The 16,680-nt window shown below is 34.0% G+C and overlaps 1 protein-coding gene across 1 annotated transcript in view; it reads left to right on the top strand.

The window, feature by feature from the left end:
• Positions 1 to 16,680, top strand: part of GUF1 (GTP binding elongation factor GUF1) — a 24,249-nt gene extending 7,569 nt beyond the window's left edge. The window contains exons 7-17 of the mRNA XM_008519510.2: positions 2,191 to 2,255; positions 2,768 to 2,971; positions 4,338 to 4,477; positions 5,630 to 5,753; positions 6,116 to 6,248; positions 7,063 to 7,206; positions 8,173 to 8,306; positions 11,202 to 11,303; positions 13,481 to 13,600; positions 15,080 to 15,116; positions 15,946 to 16,680. Of these exons, the coding sequence (XP_008517732.2) occupies positions 2,191 to 2,255; positions 2,768 to 2,971; positions 4,338 to 4,477; positions 5,630 to 5,753; positions 6,116 to 6,248; positions 7,063 to 7,206; positions 8,173 to 8,306; positions 11,202 to 11,303; positions 13,481 to 13,600; positions 15,080 to 15,116; positions 15,946 to 16,083 (1,341 nt within the window). The 3' untranslated portion in view covers positions 16,084 to 16,680. The remainder of the gene's footprint in view (positions 1 to 2,190; positions 2,256 to 2,767; positions 2,972 to 4,337; positions 4,478 to 5,629; positions 5,754 to 6,115; positions 6,249 to 7,062; positions 7,207 to 8,172; positions 8,307 to 11,201; positions 11,304 to 13,480; positions 13,601 to 15,079; positions 15,117 to 15,945) is intronic.

Here is a 16,680-nt window from a genome sequence, read left to right as displayed (position 1 = left end):
CCAGGAAGAGGAAAGAGCAAATGTAAAGGCTTGGCATGTTTGGCATGTTCAAGAAACAGAGAGGCAAATTAGATGAGGTGGCTTTGTGGGGTAGGCAGGAATGAAGGCATGCTGGGACTCTTGCTGTGCTAAAGAGTTTGAAAATTATTCTAAAATAACGAAAGAGTTTTAAATGAAGAGAGGAACATAAACTGATCATTCAGGTTCTGTTATAGAGAATGAATTAGAAAAGGATAAGAAGGGATACAGGGAAACCAGCTTGCAGTGATAGCCCAGGTACAAAATGGTGGTGGCCGAGAATGTCATGGTGAGGTTGGAGAAGTGGGCAAATTTGCTGTATATTTTGTAGATAACAATACATTTCCTTGTTGGTTACATGTAAGAAAGTGAAATAAAGGGAAGAATCAAGGAGGCTTTGGGTTTGAGCAACTGGTTGATAATATGGAGAGGACTTGGGGAGCAACAGATATGGGAGGAAAATAAAAAGCTCTGTTTTGGACATAGTGGGTTTGCAGTGTCTATTAGACATCCAAAGTCTGGATATTGGATAAATCTACAATTCAGACATTCATGGAGAGGGCTGAGTCAGAGATAGCTATTTAGGAGTCTCTATATGTGGTATTGAGGCCAGGGAAGTGGAAGGGGTTTCCTAGGGAGAAAGTGTAGGTAAAAAAGAGGTCCTAGAAGTCACACTATATTGTTGTCAGTTTTTTGGATGTTACGAGTAAGAACTTGAGAAGGATTAGAGGGAATACGATTCGGGATAGAAGCATGGAAGGATTGAATTTTCAAAGTGGGAATAATTCTCGGATGGTAACAAGAGAGAAGGCAAAGAGGTTGTGGGTATAAGTGCAGATATATCTGATATTTGGTTAAGGCAGTGGTTGATGTCTTCTGTTTCCTTCAGAGGCAAAGTCATCAACTGAGAGTGAATTGGCCAGAGGGGAAAATGTGGGAATTGAAAAAGAAAGTGATGTGAAATATCTTACCGAGTGGTAATGTGAATTTACTAGGGGATGTGTTCTGGGACTGCCAGGAAGTGTTAATTGTCCATTGAGATCTGTGGTCATGAATTCACAAGAAACTAAGCAGACGAGTAACTTGACTTTTCTCCTGTAATGTTAAGCTGCTCTGATTACAGGCATAGAAAAAGGACATAGTTGGATGCAGTCACACTTGAAGTTGTACCAGTTGCTTATGATAGGGAGAGAACAGAAAGTAATTGAACAGAGGAATGCCGTATAGTGGACCTTGGAGTCTCATCTATGAGAGGATGAAAAGGAGGAGGCAGGAGTCTAATTGATAGTGACAAAAAGTAGTACGTTCAGTGGATTAGAGGTAGTGATCTTAAAGGATTGTTGCAAAGAAGTCTAGAATCTAGAGCATTGGTTCTCATTAGGGGGTAGTTTTGCCTCACAGGAAACATTTGGCAATGTCTGGAGACATTTTTTGTTGTCACAAATTGGGGTTGGGTGCTACTGGCGTCTTGTGGGTAGATGAGATTCCATGGATGCTGTTACACATCCTACAATGCACACAGCAGCCCCTCACACAAAGAATTCTCCAGCCCAAAATGTCATTAGTGCTGAGCTGAGAAACTGATCCAGAAGGAGTTTGAAGGGTAAGAGCCAGTATTCAGGGAATGGGTTTTGAAATCAGGATTTCAGAGACAGTCCGATTATTGGTGATGACAAAGGTCAGTCATGCACATGTGTTTTCAATCCTTTGGCTTGCTTTTTCACTGAGAACAATAGTCATAACATGCCTTATAGTTACCTGTATGCCATCCATTATATTGTTTATTTTCTCCACACAGCAACCTTAAGATTTAGGCACGGTATGAATAATCACTTCATTTATAAGATGAGGAACTTGAAGCTCAAAAAAATATTTATTGGTCAAAGTCATACACTCCATGCAGAGTCACGATTGTTACCCAGATATTTAGAGCTGTGTACTTTCAATACCATAAGCAGAATGCTTTTCCAATTTAATCCAAGAACAATAAAATCACCTAACTGGACATCCATCAGTATACTGTATGCTTTGTGCTTCCCTTTAGTATGTTCTTCAAACAAATTGATAACTGTTAGAATTCTTTCTTTTTTGTGATCATAAAGCTCAGTCACCAGGACAGAAAAGTAGAGTCTTAACTTGAAATGTTTATTTTTTTCACATATATATTTTTAGATTTCTGCTAAACTTGGAACAAATGTTGAAAGTGTTCTTCAGGCGGTCATCGAAAGAATACCCCCGTAAGTATTTTGCTATTTTTATACTATTTGTTTATCTTTAATAGTAGAAAGACCATAAATTTGATTGTTATTTTAGTTCAGTAGCTATGGCAAATATACACTTGTGGTCAGTGAGAATAAATTTTTTATTTATTTTTAGTAATGAAGGTGAATAAAGTAGAGAAAAACAAAAGACAAAGATGGTAGGGGATTTCTTCTTAAAAATCATCGTAAGAAAGAGACTTGACTGCATTGGCAATTATTGTTCTTTGCTTTAATACTGAACAAATATATTTCATGTTTCATCAGTAATTTTATAGTGGTCATTTATTTAAAACTCAAGGTTGAATTTGAACTGATATACAAATAGGCATCATACCTTATTTTATAGAAAGGTCCTCTTTTGGCTGTCAGTTACCAAGCTTTCTCAAGTGCTAGGGTAAGTTAAGTATAATATTTGAGTTAAAAAATAGGCATTTTATTAATTTTTTAATTTGTTCTGAGTGTATATATTTTTTACTTATTTTTAATAGTCCTAAAGTGCATCGAAAAAATCCCTTGAGAGCTTTGGTATTTGACTCCACCTTTGACCAGTATAGGGGTGTGATAGCCAATGTAGCGCTGTTTGATGGAGTGGTTTCCAAAGGAGATAAAGTTGTATCTGCACATACTCAAAAGACATATGATGTTAATGAAGTGGGAATCCTGAATCCTAATGAGCAGCAAACTCATAAACTGTAAGTAATCTGCATTAGTAGTTAAAATACACTTGTATGGGTTTCTCTGCCTTTCTCAAGTCAGTATGCTTAGAATGATGCCAATTTAGCAACTTCGAAAAAAACCCATAACCTGGTTATTTAATGCCTCTATAGTGAATGCTCTTTCAGAAGGAATCTCATGTATAGAGGACAGTAGAAATTTGATATTTTTTTTTATTCCTTTTGACTAGTCCTAACTAATTTTATGATCTGATGCAGATTGGGTCCTATACTTAATGTATTTGATGAGACAATAAAAGAGACAGTTCCTTCACTCATATCCATATCCCTACTGGATATCAATGTTGACCTTTAATTCTTCTATAATTAGAGTTTTCAACATAAAAGTAGTGAAGAAAATTTGATAATTCTTTAGTGTGGAATTCACACTAAAGGTGGTAAAACTGTAACTAAAATTCATGGCATGCGGGGTAGGCAAGGTAGTATGCATTCCAAAAGCTGAGTTCTGAGTTCACTTATAAAACAAGTATTTATTGTGTGCCTAATCCATCAATACTCCAGGTACTGATGAGATAAATCGCCTGTAGGTACATAGCTGGAGCTTATTAAGGTTTTTGTTTTCTTATCTGTAGAAATTGAGATATTGAACCAGGTGACTATATAAGTCACACTTGATAGTTTAATGTTGTTTTTATGTTTTAAACTTGCTCTGTTTTGCTCATTACATTTTTTATTTAATTGTGAGTCAGTCTGTTTTATTTTAATTTTACTCAAATATTTGTAAAGTCTGTCTATTCTGCCACATATATCATATATTGACCATTACTGCATCTTCAGTTAAGATTCTTGTACCTTATCCTAAATGTAAATTATTTGTTATAATGTAGGAAATTTGCTTTAAAAAAATTAAAACTCTGAAATCTTGGGATTTGCTCTTTTCCTATAAGAGGAACATCAAAATAGATGTCAGATTTGTTGAGAGTTCATTTTTCTACTTGGTTAAAAATTTATCTTTTTTAAAGCACATTTGTAACAATTCACTAATAAAATAGTCATTACAAGAAGTATTTTGTGTTTCTGTACTTATCAGTTTCTCTGTGTTTACATTATATTTTAGAAGCTATTGTGTAAAATGCAAAGGGGGGCAGAGCCATGAAGAAGGCCTTGGGCTTGTGTTGTAGAGGCCCTTGATAAAAAGGATTGTAAAGCATGGTATGTTCTGCTGACAGTCCTTAGAGTTGAGCATTGATATGTAGCACTTACTTTCAGTCTGGTGAGGTTTTATTTGGAAAGGGTGATCATTTCCTGGAAAGGTCGAACTGATTGTGAGTGTGCACTTGAAACGTTAAAGCAGTAAATATTTCCATATGATAATTTTATTTAGATATGCAGGACAGGTGGGCTATCTGATTGCTGGGATGAAAGATGTCACTGAAGCACAAATAGGAGACACATTATATTTACATAAACAACCAGTGGAGCCCTTGCCTGGGTTTAAATCAGCGAAACCAATGGTATTTGCAGGTGAGGAGCTCACAAATTCAGAGGATGAGGGCCAATTGATTGTGTAAATTAAAATATAAATTACTGGAAATAGTTATTTTAAATAAGAGCTAATTCCAGAATACTGTTTGTTTTTTTGTGTGCTATTTAATATCAGTATGCTGAAATTTTATGTGGGAGATCATTTCCTACATTTTTTTAAGACATTTAAGTAATAAGCTATTAAGAAACAAGCTCCTTGATACATAGAAGAGCATAGTAATATGCACTTCCTTCGTGTTTCCCTAGAGAGTAGGTCATTATATTTGAAATAGTTTTCTAAATAAGATGGTTTTATTACCAGTTATCAGTGGACATTTACTGAGTGCCTTCCTCTTTGCTGGTCTTTCTTTAATATTGTACTAGTGTAGACATGGCAGAGAATAGTGTCACCTCACGTGTGTGTAACTTCACAGCCTTTTTCTTCTGTGTGGTATTACAGACATTTGAAAGAGGAACACCTAATTGAAGGTCATCCAGTTTTTCTGTGCTGAGTATCCAGCCAGTCCTCATTTTTCTCCCTTTAGTATCTCTCATTGGGAATTATGAACTTGGTTTACCCTCCAGTTTAGGCAAAGTCATTCATTTGGATTTTGGAAGACTTGAGAAGAAAGAGAATCTGATGAGTCAGTAACTTCTTAGTTTTTGTCAGTGAATTGAAAAAAGCAGAATTTATATTTGATTTTAATGGATAATCTGCTCTAGAGAATTAAGAATTCAGTGTAGTTTTCATTTCTACTGTTGTTTATCTACTGATAGAGTTTCATTTGTGGATGTGGAATGTCTTGCACTTTTGTTTCTTGAACTAAACACAATGTATTTTTCCTAATAGACCTAATTCCCATGCCTCTTTTTGTTTTCTCTGTATTTTTGCAAAAGCATAAAAATGTCACTTGGGGTCTGAAGCTAGATTCACACTTAAATTTATTAAGGCTATGAAACTTGCAAGATACTTTGAAGCCAGTGTAACTTAATATTCATAGCCTTTTAAGCAAGCCAGTATTTTGGTCAGTGAAATATAGGAAAGTAATTTAAAAGCTAGATGATTAATTTTGAACTGGGCATCATTATATATTAACTTAGTTCTGTAGGCAACTTTTCACATGTGATAATTGGAAATCATTGTGTCCCCAGGAATGTACCCTGTAGATCAATCTGAGTATAATAATCTGAAGAGTGCTGTAGACAAACTGACTTTAAATGATTCCAGTGTGACAGTTCGTCGGGATAGTAGCCTTGCCCTAGGTGCTGGCTGGAGGTAAGATTCAGTTGCGTAGTAGGGTCCCATTTTTATTGAAAAATAAAGTTTAAATGATTTATTGCTCTTGAACATTTCTGAAGATAAATTCATATTAGTATAACGTGAACTAAAACAATTAATGTCTGTCTGTTTCACACTATAGATTCATATTTTATGGGTAAGTTTTATAGTGATTTTAAATAGAATCCAAATGGAAGAATTGTATCTTTCTCAGTGAAATTATGCTAGCATTTAATTATGATGTGAATGCTCAAAGACTTTCAATTCCACCTCTCCCCTACAAAGTAACAATATATTTATCAAAGAAAATAGAGCCCATGGGACATAAATATTTTGGAGTTTGGCTTTTTCTCCCCCAGGTTGGGATTTCTTGGACTTCTGCATATGGAAGTTTTCAACCAGCGACTAGAGCAGGAATATAATGCTTCTGTTATCTTGACAACCCCTACTGTTCCATATAAAGCTGTTCTTTCATCAGCAAAATTGATAAAGGTACTGTTGTGAACCAGCATACAAGGGAAAAATAAATGTGTGTGTACATGTATGCAAAATGCAAGAGAAACTTTTTAGTATACAAGTAGCTGACTGGCTACTAAAACTAAATATGTCTTGATTAGTCATAGTAAAAGTTGAATTACCTTATGAATAATGATGGAGAAGCTACTTGAGAACTAATTTATGCAATATTTTTCTGAACCAGGTAAAATCTCCACATTATCAATACTTGTCTGTTACTGAGGGTAAAAAATAGAGTTAGTACTGAAAATACTGTTCTACATCCAGCAGAGAGATGAAGAATATAGTTTTGGTTATAAATAATTTATCTTATGAAAAGTAAAGCTTTCATTCCTACATGGCTGTAGGAGATTTCAGATTTCAAGTTAATGATAGAGACCATATTCCCTCTAAGTGGCAGTCTATTCATTTTAAACAAGTATTAACTTTGGGACTGTAAATATTTTCCAACAAAATTAATTTAGGAAACTAATTATAATCCCTTATAAGGGGCAGATTAAAATGTATTCTTAGGTCATACTATTTTTAAATGGTACATGAAATGGGTTTAGTAAACGTCAATAACCAGAATACATTACTTATTAATAAATGTTAAATGATTATAATTGGAGAGTTTTCTTAATCAAAAGCATGTTAAGATAGTATTCTAACCTTTCAGAATTCTTTTGTTTTTATTCCAACAAATTTAGTAACAATAAATTCTAGCATGTACTATAAATTAAAGGAAATTTAAAAACATGGTAATAATTAAGACTTCTTTTTAACTATTGGTGTCTTTTCATATTTTTAGGAATATAGAGAAAAGGAAATTACAATCATCAATCCTGCACAATTCCCTGATAAGTCAAAAGTAACAGAATATTTGGAGCCAGTTGTTTTGGGCACCATTATCACACCAGATGAATATACTGGAAAAATAATGATGCTTTGCCAGGTATAAATATAATACAATTTAATACAAAAGTAAGTTTTAGTTCTCTCAAACAGTGCTTCCCAGCTCAGGTTTTGAAAGATTTCTCTCTGCAGAGCACATTGAATTTAATAAGAAATTTTCATAAAGATCTATACATATGGAGAGAGAAAGAGATCTATATCTATACCTGTAGATGTAGACACACATACTTTTAAAAATTATTTTGATTTTAAATAAGAAAAATAGAGCCAGAATTTTTGATCATCTGTGTTAGTTTACTGCATTGATATTTTAGCCCAAAGGAAAGAAATTGGATGCTTATTTATCCTGAATAGCTAAAGTGTAATTTGTTTTAGCCTTTTTGAGTAGCTGAAGTTCAATATAGTTTGAAAGGTAATTATAATACTTCAGAGACCTTTGATTGAAGGATATTCCCCGTTGTGCTTTAGGTTTTGCCACACTGTAATAATGATTTAATCCACAAATCAGATATAATCATATTCCTCAAAAAACACCTATTTGAAATACTCTGACACACACTGGAAAGAACCCTCAAATGATGACTAATAGACTTGAATTTTAATTCTGTTACCACAAGCTAGATTATTACTTTGCTCAATCATTTAGTTTCCCTGGACCTAATTTCTTTATTTGTAAAACAAGAAATTACAACTTTGACTTTATCTGTAGTTAAATTTAATTTATTGTTAAATGAAAAACTGTATAATTAAAAAAGATAACATTATTAGATAAAGACAAAAGATTAAAAGCTTTGGTAGCAAGTATTCTGTAATTGAACTACGAAATGGTTCTCTCTGTATTAGGAATTGCTCGCAAGTTTTTACTAGACCATTAAAGAAATATTCCTTCGTTTTGCCCAGTCTTTATTAGAATTTGTAAGGAAATTTTAAAGTTTAATATCTGTATTCATTTTTAAATCATTATTTGACTAGATTATCATTAAACATATTTTTCTTTCCTTTTTAGGCTCGAAGGGCAGTTGAGAAGGATATGATGTTTATTGATCAAAATAGAGTTATGCTTAAATATCTCTTCCCTTTGAATGAAATTGTGGTGGATTTTTATGATTCACTGAAATCCCTGTCTTCTGGATATGCTAGGTAAAAATTTAATGGGAAACTCGGATACCTGGACAATATTTTTGAAATATTGACCATCAAGAGTGCACTAATAACTTCACTTATTTAACAATCTCAGCTCTCTTGAAGATAGTTGAGAATCACACTCTAAGGCTAGGAGGCTTGGAGCAACATTACAAGTTTTACAGAGTGCTTGCAATTTGCTTATGGGAGAATGAGTTCCTTTGATTCATCAAACTCTTACCCTCTTAATGAAAAAATTTTAGTGCCCTCTTCACAAAAAGAGTTGTATTCCTCCTGTCTGTTGATTAAGAATTAGACATAATTTCAAAAAGCTACTCTGACCTCAGTGGCACTTTTAAAATGTATTCATATGTTATGTAATCCTGGGAGCATCTGTATACCTTTGAAAAATAGAAGTACATACTTTGTATGTAAAAAATGCTTAGTTGTGCCCCTTATGTTTGAACACTTTAATAACTCGGTCTTGCCAGGAATAAGTGGTCCACATCATGAAAACTATTGTCTTATCCCATAGGAGTACATGGAGGAACAGCCTAATAAAAGTGAAGGAAGAGTTAATATTAAATAACAAATAAGGAACTTGGTGCATAGATTTGGGGATTATTTTTTCTTGGTGTAAATGACTTGATACCCTTAGTATCCTAAAGTCTATTACTGGATGGCATATAATAGAGTATAAAGGAAATATAAAACATACTGAGGAAGTAAAGGGAAGAATGAACATTCATGTCTGTAGAACGCACACATACATGCACACATGTATGTGCACAGGTGTTTAAACTGAACATTCAAAGAAAAATTCCAATGTTTAAAGAATATGCTACAGTATCTGGAAGATTATTAGCTTTATGAAATTAACTTTTCAGTGAAGAGGGCATAAATCTTTTTCTTTTCTTTTTTTTCTTTTAAAAGATTGGCACCTGAGCTAACATCTGTTGTCAATCTTTTTTTCCTTCTTCTTCTCCTGAAAGTCCCCCAGTACCTAGTTGTATCTTCTAGTTCTGCTCTGTGGGATGCCACCTCAGCGTGGCCTGATGAGCAGCGCTAGGTCCGCACCCAGGATCCGAACCAGCGAACCCCGGGCTACCGAAGCAGAACACACGAACTCAACCACTCAGCCATGGGGCCTGCCTCTGTAACTCTTGATACCAAGGAATTTTACATTTGTTTCTTTTGAGAATTTATTTTTTCTGCTTTGTCACTCATTTTTTCCTTCTGTGTCTTCTTTCAGAAAAAGTGGCAATGGAATTTAAAGTAAAATGAATTGAGGCAGCTTGTTGTTAAACAGTTACTATAGACAAAAGAATGATTACTAAGCTGAATGTTTATGAACATTTTTAACAAAAGTCTGTCGATTGTAGTTTGCTTTTGGGTACCACTTTCTCTGTTAAGTGGTCCTGAAGTCTTTTCGCTTGGAAACTTTGATATATTTCAAATTAAATGAGAGAACATGGTTTACTTTGAACTATGTAAAAATAAAATAATTCCAGCTTCCAAAATTAAGGTTCTTTTGTTCTTACGTTCAAGATGGATGTTTTTCATATGCAGTCAATTCCTAACAAAACTTCATCGTAGTCCATGGCCTTCTAACCTAGGCCGTAGATCTTTCATGGATTGAGATCAGGAACAATTTCCCTGATCCTAAATGGCAAGAATCTCCTGCAGCTGGGTCGGAAGGGGGATTCCTGTGTTATATAAAGACTGTAGTGAGGCTGCTTCTGTTACTTAACCAATAGAGCTGTTTGCCCTCAATCCCCCAGTAGCCTTTTGGAGTTCTGAAGGTCTTCCCTGCATTTGAAGTACCCTTGAATGCTCGTGTTTTGAATAGAGGTTAGGTTTCCGTTGGGCTGGCTTGGAAACACAAAATTTTGGAGCGGAAAACATACTAAAGCTGTAAACAAGGTGAAAGTCTAGGGACTATGTTTTAGCTCTCTTTGTATTCTGCATAATACTTAATACGATGTCTTTCAGATAGTAAGTGCTTAATGATGTTTGTTGAAGAAAGAATGGATTTTAGCAACTTTAGGCAGTAATCTGGTTTTAGAGAGCATTGGTATCACTTCGTGACCTTCCTGCTGAAAACCTTTAGAAACCAAACGTATCTGCAACTCTAGGCACCAGTTTGTTTTAAAATTAAGACAATAGGAATACACATGTTCTTGTCCATAATCGAGAAGACATGTAAGCATAACTGAAATTTCCTTTCTCATTAGACTTTAGGTTTGTAAATTAAACTCTCGTTAAACATGTCTGTTTTAATTTCATTGTAAGCTTTGATCATATTGTTACTAGTAATAGCTGACACTAGGTGTTTGTATGTGCTAGACTAGGATCTCTATTTACTAGGCACAGGTCAAGTGCTTTACATGCATGAACTCATTTTATCCTCAAAAAAGCACTGTGAAGGTTCAAACTGAAGAGCTATATATGAAATCCAAAAATCTCACTTATTAATGGCTGTTTATCAATGCCATAGCATTTATTTAGCTGGTAATAAAAAACTGAATAGAAACCCAACTCATGAATCTGAGAATGAGTAGTTAGTATATACTACTTTATGCGGTCAGCCAGCTGCTGGGAGGGGACAGTAGGAAGGTGACATTTGCCTTCAGTGATCCGTTTTTGTAGACGGTGTACTAGTTTCTTTTCCTTCCTTCTATAGAGCATGTTCCAGTTGCTTTTGCCTCTCATTTCATAAATATAAAAAGATGAGGAAGTTGCTTTCTTACTGTGGTCACTTAGATCCATTCACCTGAAATGTACATGGACTGTTTTGATGGAAATAAAATAGGGGGGTATAGAACCGGGTAGCAAAGATTTGCAAAGAAAGAAAAATGTAATCTCTTGGGAAGTATAATGTTTATCTAACACTTGGACATTTTTCCTGTTCAGTTTTGATTACGAAGATGCTGGCTACCAGACTGCAGACCTTGTAAAAATGGATATTCTACTGAACGGAAATCTTGTAGAGGAGCTAGTAACTGTCGTACACAAGTAAGTTGAATAGAAACTAATCATGGAGTATGAAAGGAATGACTTTTGACATGTTTTTATTTAACTATTGGTTGCTCATTTTTATTTGACAGCTACATTTTGAAAACTTTTAAAGGTAATTGATTAAATTTCCCTTTACTAGTTTTTCCTTCCATTCTTTTTCCATGCTTCTGTTTCCAAACTATAAAAATATGAAAGGAGAATAGAATTATGATAGCCAGAAAGAATAATGTCATGGAAAGGAATGTTGCCCTTAAAATGTTGCCCTTGCTTATACAGGTAAGACAAAAGAAAATGGGTTTTAAACTTTATGTGAGATCTAGAATTGAGAAAATGTTTTTTATCTTCATAAAAAAATTTATAATAATGAAAAATGAAATACCCTACATGTTCAAGAAATAGCAGATTGGTTAAAATAAATTATGGAGCACCTGGATAATAATCTATTATTTTAAACCATTAAAACTGTACTGTAGAGTAATATTTGGTGACTTAAAAAATGTTTGTTAACACCATGTCGTCCCAGACAAGGGAAACAATAGAAAGAATAAACAAATGGGACTTCATCGGACTAAAGAGCTTCTTCAAGGCAAGGGAAAACAGGATTGAAACAAAAAAACAACCCACTAACTGGGAAAAAATATTTACAAGTCATATATCTGACAAAGGGTTAATCTCCATAATATGTAAAGGACTCACACAACTCAACAACAAAAAATCAAACAGCCTGATCAAAGAATGGGCAGGGGACATGAACAGTCATTTCTTCAAAGAAGGTATATGGATGGCCACTAGGCACATGAAGAGATCCTTATCATCAGTGATCATCAGAGAAATGCAGATCAAAACTACACTAAGATATCACCTTACACCCATTAGAATGGCAAAAATAACACAAACAAAAAGTAACAAATGTTGGCGAGGTTGTGGAGAAAAAGGAACCCTCATACACTGCTGGTGGGAATGCAAGCTGGTGCAGCCACTATGGAAAACAGTATGGAGATTTCCCAAAAAATTAAAAATAGAAATACCGTATGACCCAGCCATCCAACTACTGGGTATCTATCCAAAGAACTTGAAATCAGCAATTCCAAAAGTCCCGTGCACCCCTATGTTCATTGCAGCATTATTTACAATAGCCAAGACATGGAAGCAACATAAGTGCCCATCAACTGATGATTGGATAAAGAAGATATAGTATATATATACAATGGAATACTAAGCCAGAAAAAAGGATAAAATCACCCCTTCACAACAACATGGGTGGATCTTGAGGGAATTATGTTAAGTGAAATAAGCCAGATAGAGGAAGACAATCTATGTATGACTCCACTCATATGTGGAAGTTAAACATGTAGACGAAGAAAACAGATTAGTGGTTACCAGGGGAAAGGGGGGTAGGGGGTGGGCACAAAGGGTGAAGTGGTGTACCCACAACACGACTGACAAACAATAATGTACAACTGAAATTTCACAAGGTTGTAAACTATGATAATCTTAATAAAAAGTAAAAAAAAAATCTATTAAATAAAAAGGTAGAATATATCATATACACTATGATCCAAACTGTAAAAAACATATAAATATGTATGCAGGAAAATAACTAGAAGGATATATGTTTAACATAAACATTCTAAAATGTTTAATAGTTGGTTTTATATGGCTGAGGGGAAGGGCATCAAGAATGGGTTTTCTGGGACTGGCCTGGTGGCACAGCAATTAAGTTCACGTTCTGCTTCTCGGTGGCCCAGGGTTCACCAGTTCGGATCCCAGGTGTGGACATGGCACTGCATGGCACGCCATGCTGTGGTAGGTGTCCCATATAAAAAGTAGAGGAAGATGGGCATGTATGTTAGCTCAGGGCCAGCCTTCCTCAGAGAAAAGAGGATTGGCAGTAGTTAGCTCAGGGCTAATCTTCCTCAAAAAAAAAAAAATAAATAAAGGAATGGTTTTTCTTTTCTAATGTTTTTTTGTTCTAGATTTTCTATAATAGACCATGTTATTTTTGCAATCAGAAAAGTCATACATGATTCAGAGTAAGTGATATTGATGATAAATGTGTTCCATTTGAACCTCCTTAAGAAATCACCTTTATATTGATTATGCATATGGACTAGAAAGCTACTTTAAACATTCTTATTTATGATATGTAAATACTTGGATTTTGTCTGTCTCAGAGATAAAGCACACTCTGTTGGCAAAGCCATATGTGAACGTCTGAAGGATTCTCTTCCTAGGCAGCTATTTGAGATAGCAGTTCAAGCTGCTGTCGGAAGTAAAATCATTGCAAGAGAAACGTGAGTTGAAATTCATTCTTGTTCCTGGGTTGGTTTTAGAAATGATATACCTATAAAATGAAAGAATACTGAAAAATATAACTTAACATTGGCCTAAGCTTTATTCCTACTTGTAGAAACACTAATCTGACTCTTAATTCCATTAATTTAATTGATTGTTACTTTGAATTATGTAACACTTTTGGGTGATATTATTTATGGTTATTAATATAATGTATATGGTTTTGAGGAATTGCTTTTTTTCCACCCATTTATTGAATGGCTGTACTGAATTTCCTGGGTAAGGAATTTCTGTAAAGTTTTTATGGTTTTATACCTTCAAGTAGATTATAAGCTAATAGGAACTGAAACAAAAGGTTTTGGAGATATTCTTCCAAAAGACAAAATTAAACTGATTTTTACTTAAAGCATTTAATATCACTTTCTCAGGGCTAGTGAGGTTGTAAATCAGAAAGGTGAGAGAGTAATGCTATTATCATGTTAGGCTTTGCATTCTAGATTAGGGACCTCACGTGATATAGCAGACTTGGAACATAGGCTAATTTGTGTAGGAAATGGGTCCTTTTCCTAAAATGTATAAATCAGAACATCGAATAAGCTGCTCTGTAACTAATAATATGTGTAGGAAGTATCCTGCAGCATTTCCCATTTCCTTTCCTTGATGAGCTTAAAACTTCTGGGAAATCAGAAGTATCTCCTCAGTTGGAAATTGCTGTTCAATTCTAGGTTAACCCAAACCTAATGTATCTGTAGCAGTGAAATACAACAATCATTTTCATAAAGTCTTGAGATAAAGTTTATGCCTAGATTTGCAATGAATTTCATTTCTTAATACTGTCTTGCTTTAGTTAGTAATTTTGTGTTTCATGAATACGTCTTCTTAAGGACTACATAATAATGGAGCTATTTTTGAATTTCTGATCGTCCACATTTCTCTGAAACATGAATGAAATAGATTAGTTTATACCTGTTTGGATGGATATATTAAAATTATTTACCCTGAATTCAGTTTACCCTGAAATGGGTTTTATAAAAGTAGTATATTCTTTATATTCCTAGATACTCTTGACCCACACTCGGAGGAGTTAGTAATAAGATAACAACCATCTTTAATTTTTTTGGAAGTAGTAGTGGTAGTATTTTTAGGTTGAGCCAGAAATGACCTTATATAATTGAACAGCAATCAAGGTCACACCATGCTTGAGTTTGGCCTAATCAAGACTACCCACAAGACTTAAGCCTTGACCTTTTTTTTATTCTTAATAAAATTTATGTTGATATTCCTGTTGAATCGATTTTCTATTTTATCTCAAATACTTTCAAATACAAGAGCATTTGAGCTAGTTATTTGCTTATGGCGGTTTTACACAGGTATGACACGATCATTTAAATCTTTAGTAAAGGGGAGATTGTGAAAATAAAGTACTTTTGAATAGTATATTGAACTTATGTACTGATATGAAATTTCCTCTTTTACAGTGTGAAAGCTTATAGGAAAAATGTTTTGGCAAAATGTGTACGTATCTACCTATATTCTACTTTTTAATGATATATCTATTTTATGAGTTTAAAATCAAAAGGGGGTATAAGTATCTTGGTTTCTATTGTTGGTGTTTATAATGTCCTTTCATATCCAAATTTTCTTTTTAAATAGGTAAATTTTAGCTTGACTATGATAGCGTATTCATTTTGATCCCAGTCTTAAATATTTTTCCATCTTATAAAAATTCCTTTATATGTAAGTAATACCTAAGAAAGTATTTTATATAAGTTATGGCCAGGATAACATGTTTTGTTGATCGAATTTATAAGGAAAGATTTTGAAGACCATGGCTTTGTCTTACAGTGGGAAAAGGGTGGGAATTGAAATCCACCTCTCCTGTGTTGCTTTGCCAAGTTTGCTGGTGTCATCTATTAACAAACGTAATATTCTTAACTGTTATTATATTAAGTGATAAGTGGTGTCTCTCAGTCCTTAGCATAGGGACTGGAACATTTATGCCCATGTGAGTTTCAGTATAGACTACAGCTATATAATCCAAAATTTCAAGCCTTGAATCAATAAGGAGATTGATAATTCTTCCTTGACATGCACAATGTAGTACTAGGTTTCCTTGGAGATGTTCATTTCCATACGAAAAAATAAGTAAAGCCTTTATCATTCTTTCAGAAGGTAGAAAAACTAGGATCTGCTAGGAAGGGGATTAGAGAGGTAACTTTGGAGATGTCTACCTCCATGGATAATAAGTGTAAAGTGGTTGTAGTTGTGTTGATGTATTATGTAATTGTATGATTATGTTTCTGTGGAGTGATTTGGTCTTCCAATTTTTAAAAATATGTTTCAGTATGGCGGTGATATTACCCGAAAGATGAAACTTTTGAGGAGACAAGCAGAAGGAAAGAAAAAACTCAGAAAAGTTGGCAACGTTGAAGTTCCAAAAGATGCTTTTATAAAAGTTCTGAAAAAACAATCTGATAAATAATTGGTGGGCAAATATAAGGAATTTTCATAAATTAAAAACTGTGTATCCTTTTTCTTAGTAGTTTGTTTTTTAGTATAATATATAATTTATAATATTATTTATAACATGAATGAAAATTATAAAATTTGCTTGTTACTTTCAGGGTTTTCAGGTTTACATAACCTATTGGCTTTTCTTTGAAAGGAAGTAGTGGATGGATGAGAGCTTGGTTCTGAGGCCCTATTTCCTGTTTCAAATTTCTGTTCCACTACTTACTAGCAAGGTGAGCTTGGCCAAATTACTTACACTCTCTATTTACTATTTAGTAAAATCAGGATTATACTATTACTTATCTCCACAGGTTGTTGTGAAATTAAATGAGATATGTTTAAAATATTCAGAAGAGTGCATGACACATAATAAGTGCTCACTGAATTTTAACTATTTTGTTTTCATGCATATTTTTCTTACCAACACAGGCCCCATACTTAAGATTCTGCCTAGTTCAAGCCCAAAATAAAAGTATTTTCAAAATCACCTTAAGTATCAATCTGTTAGCTGAATTTAGATGATATATATGAATGTTATTTAATAAAAGTCAGATAACATACTCTATAA

The sequence above is a fragment of the Equus przewalskii genome, chromosome 3 (genome assembly GCF_037783145.1).
Source record: "Equus przewalskii isolate Varuska chromosome 3, EquPr2, whole genome shotgun sequence".
Lineage (NCBI taxonomy): Eukaryota > Metazoa > Chordata > Mammalia > Perissodactyla > Equidae > Equus > Equus przewalskii.
Note: the sequence above shows the minus strand (reverse complement) of the source record. Positions and strands in the feature narration are given on the sequence as shown.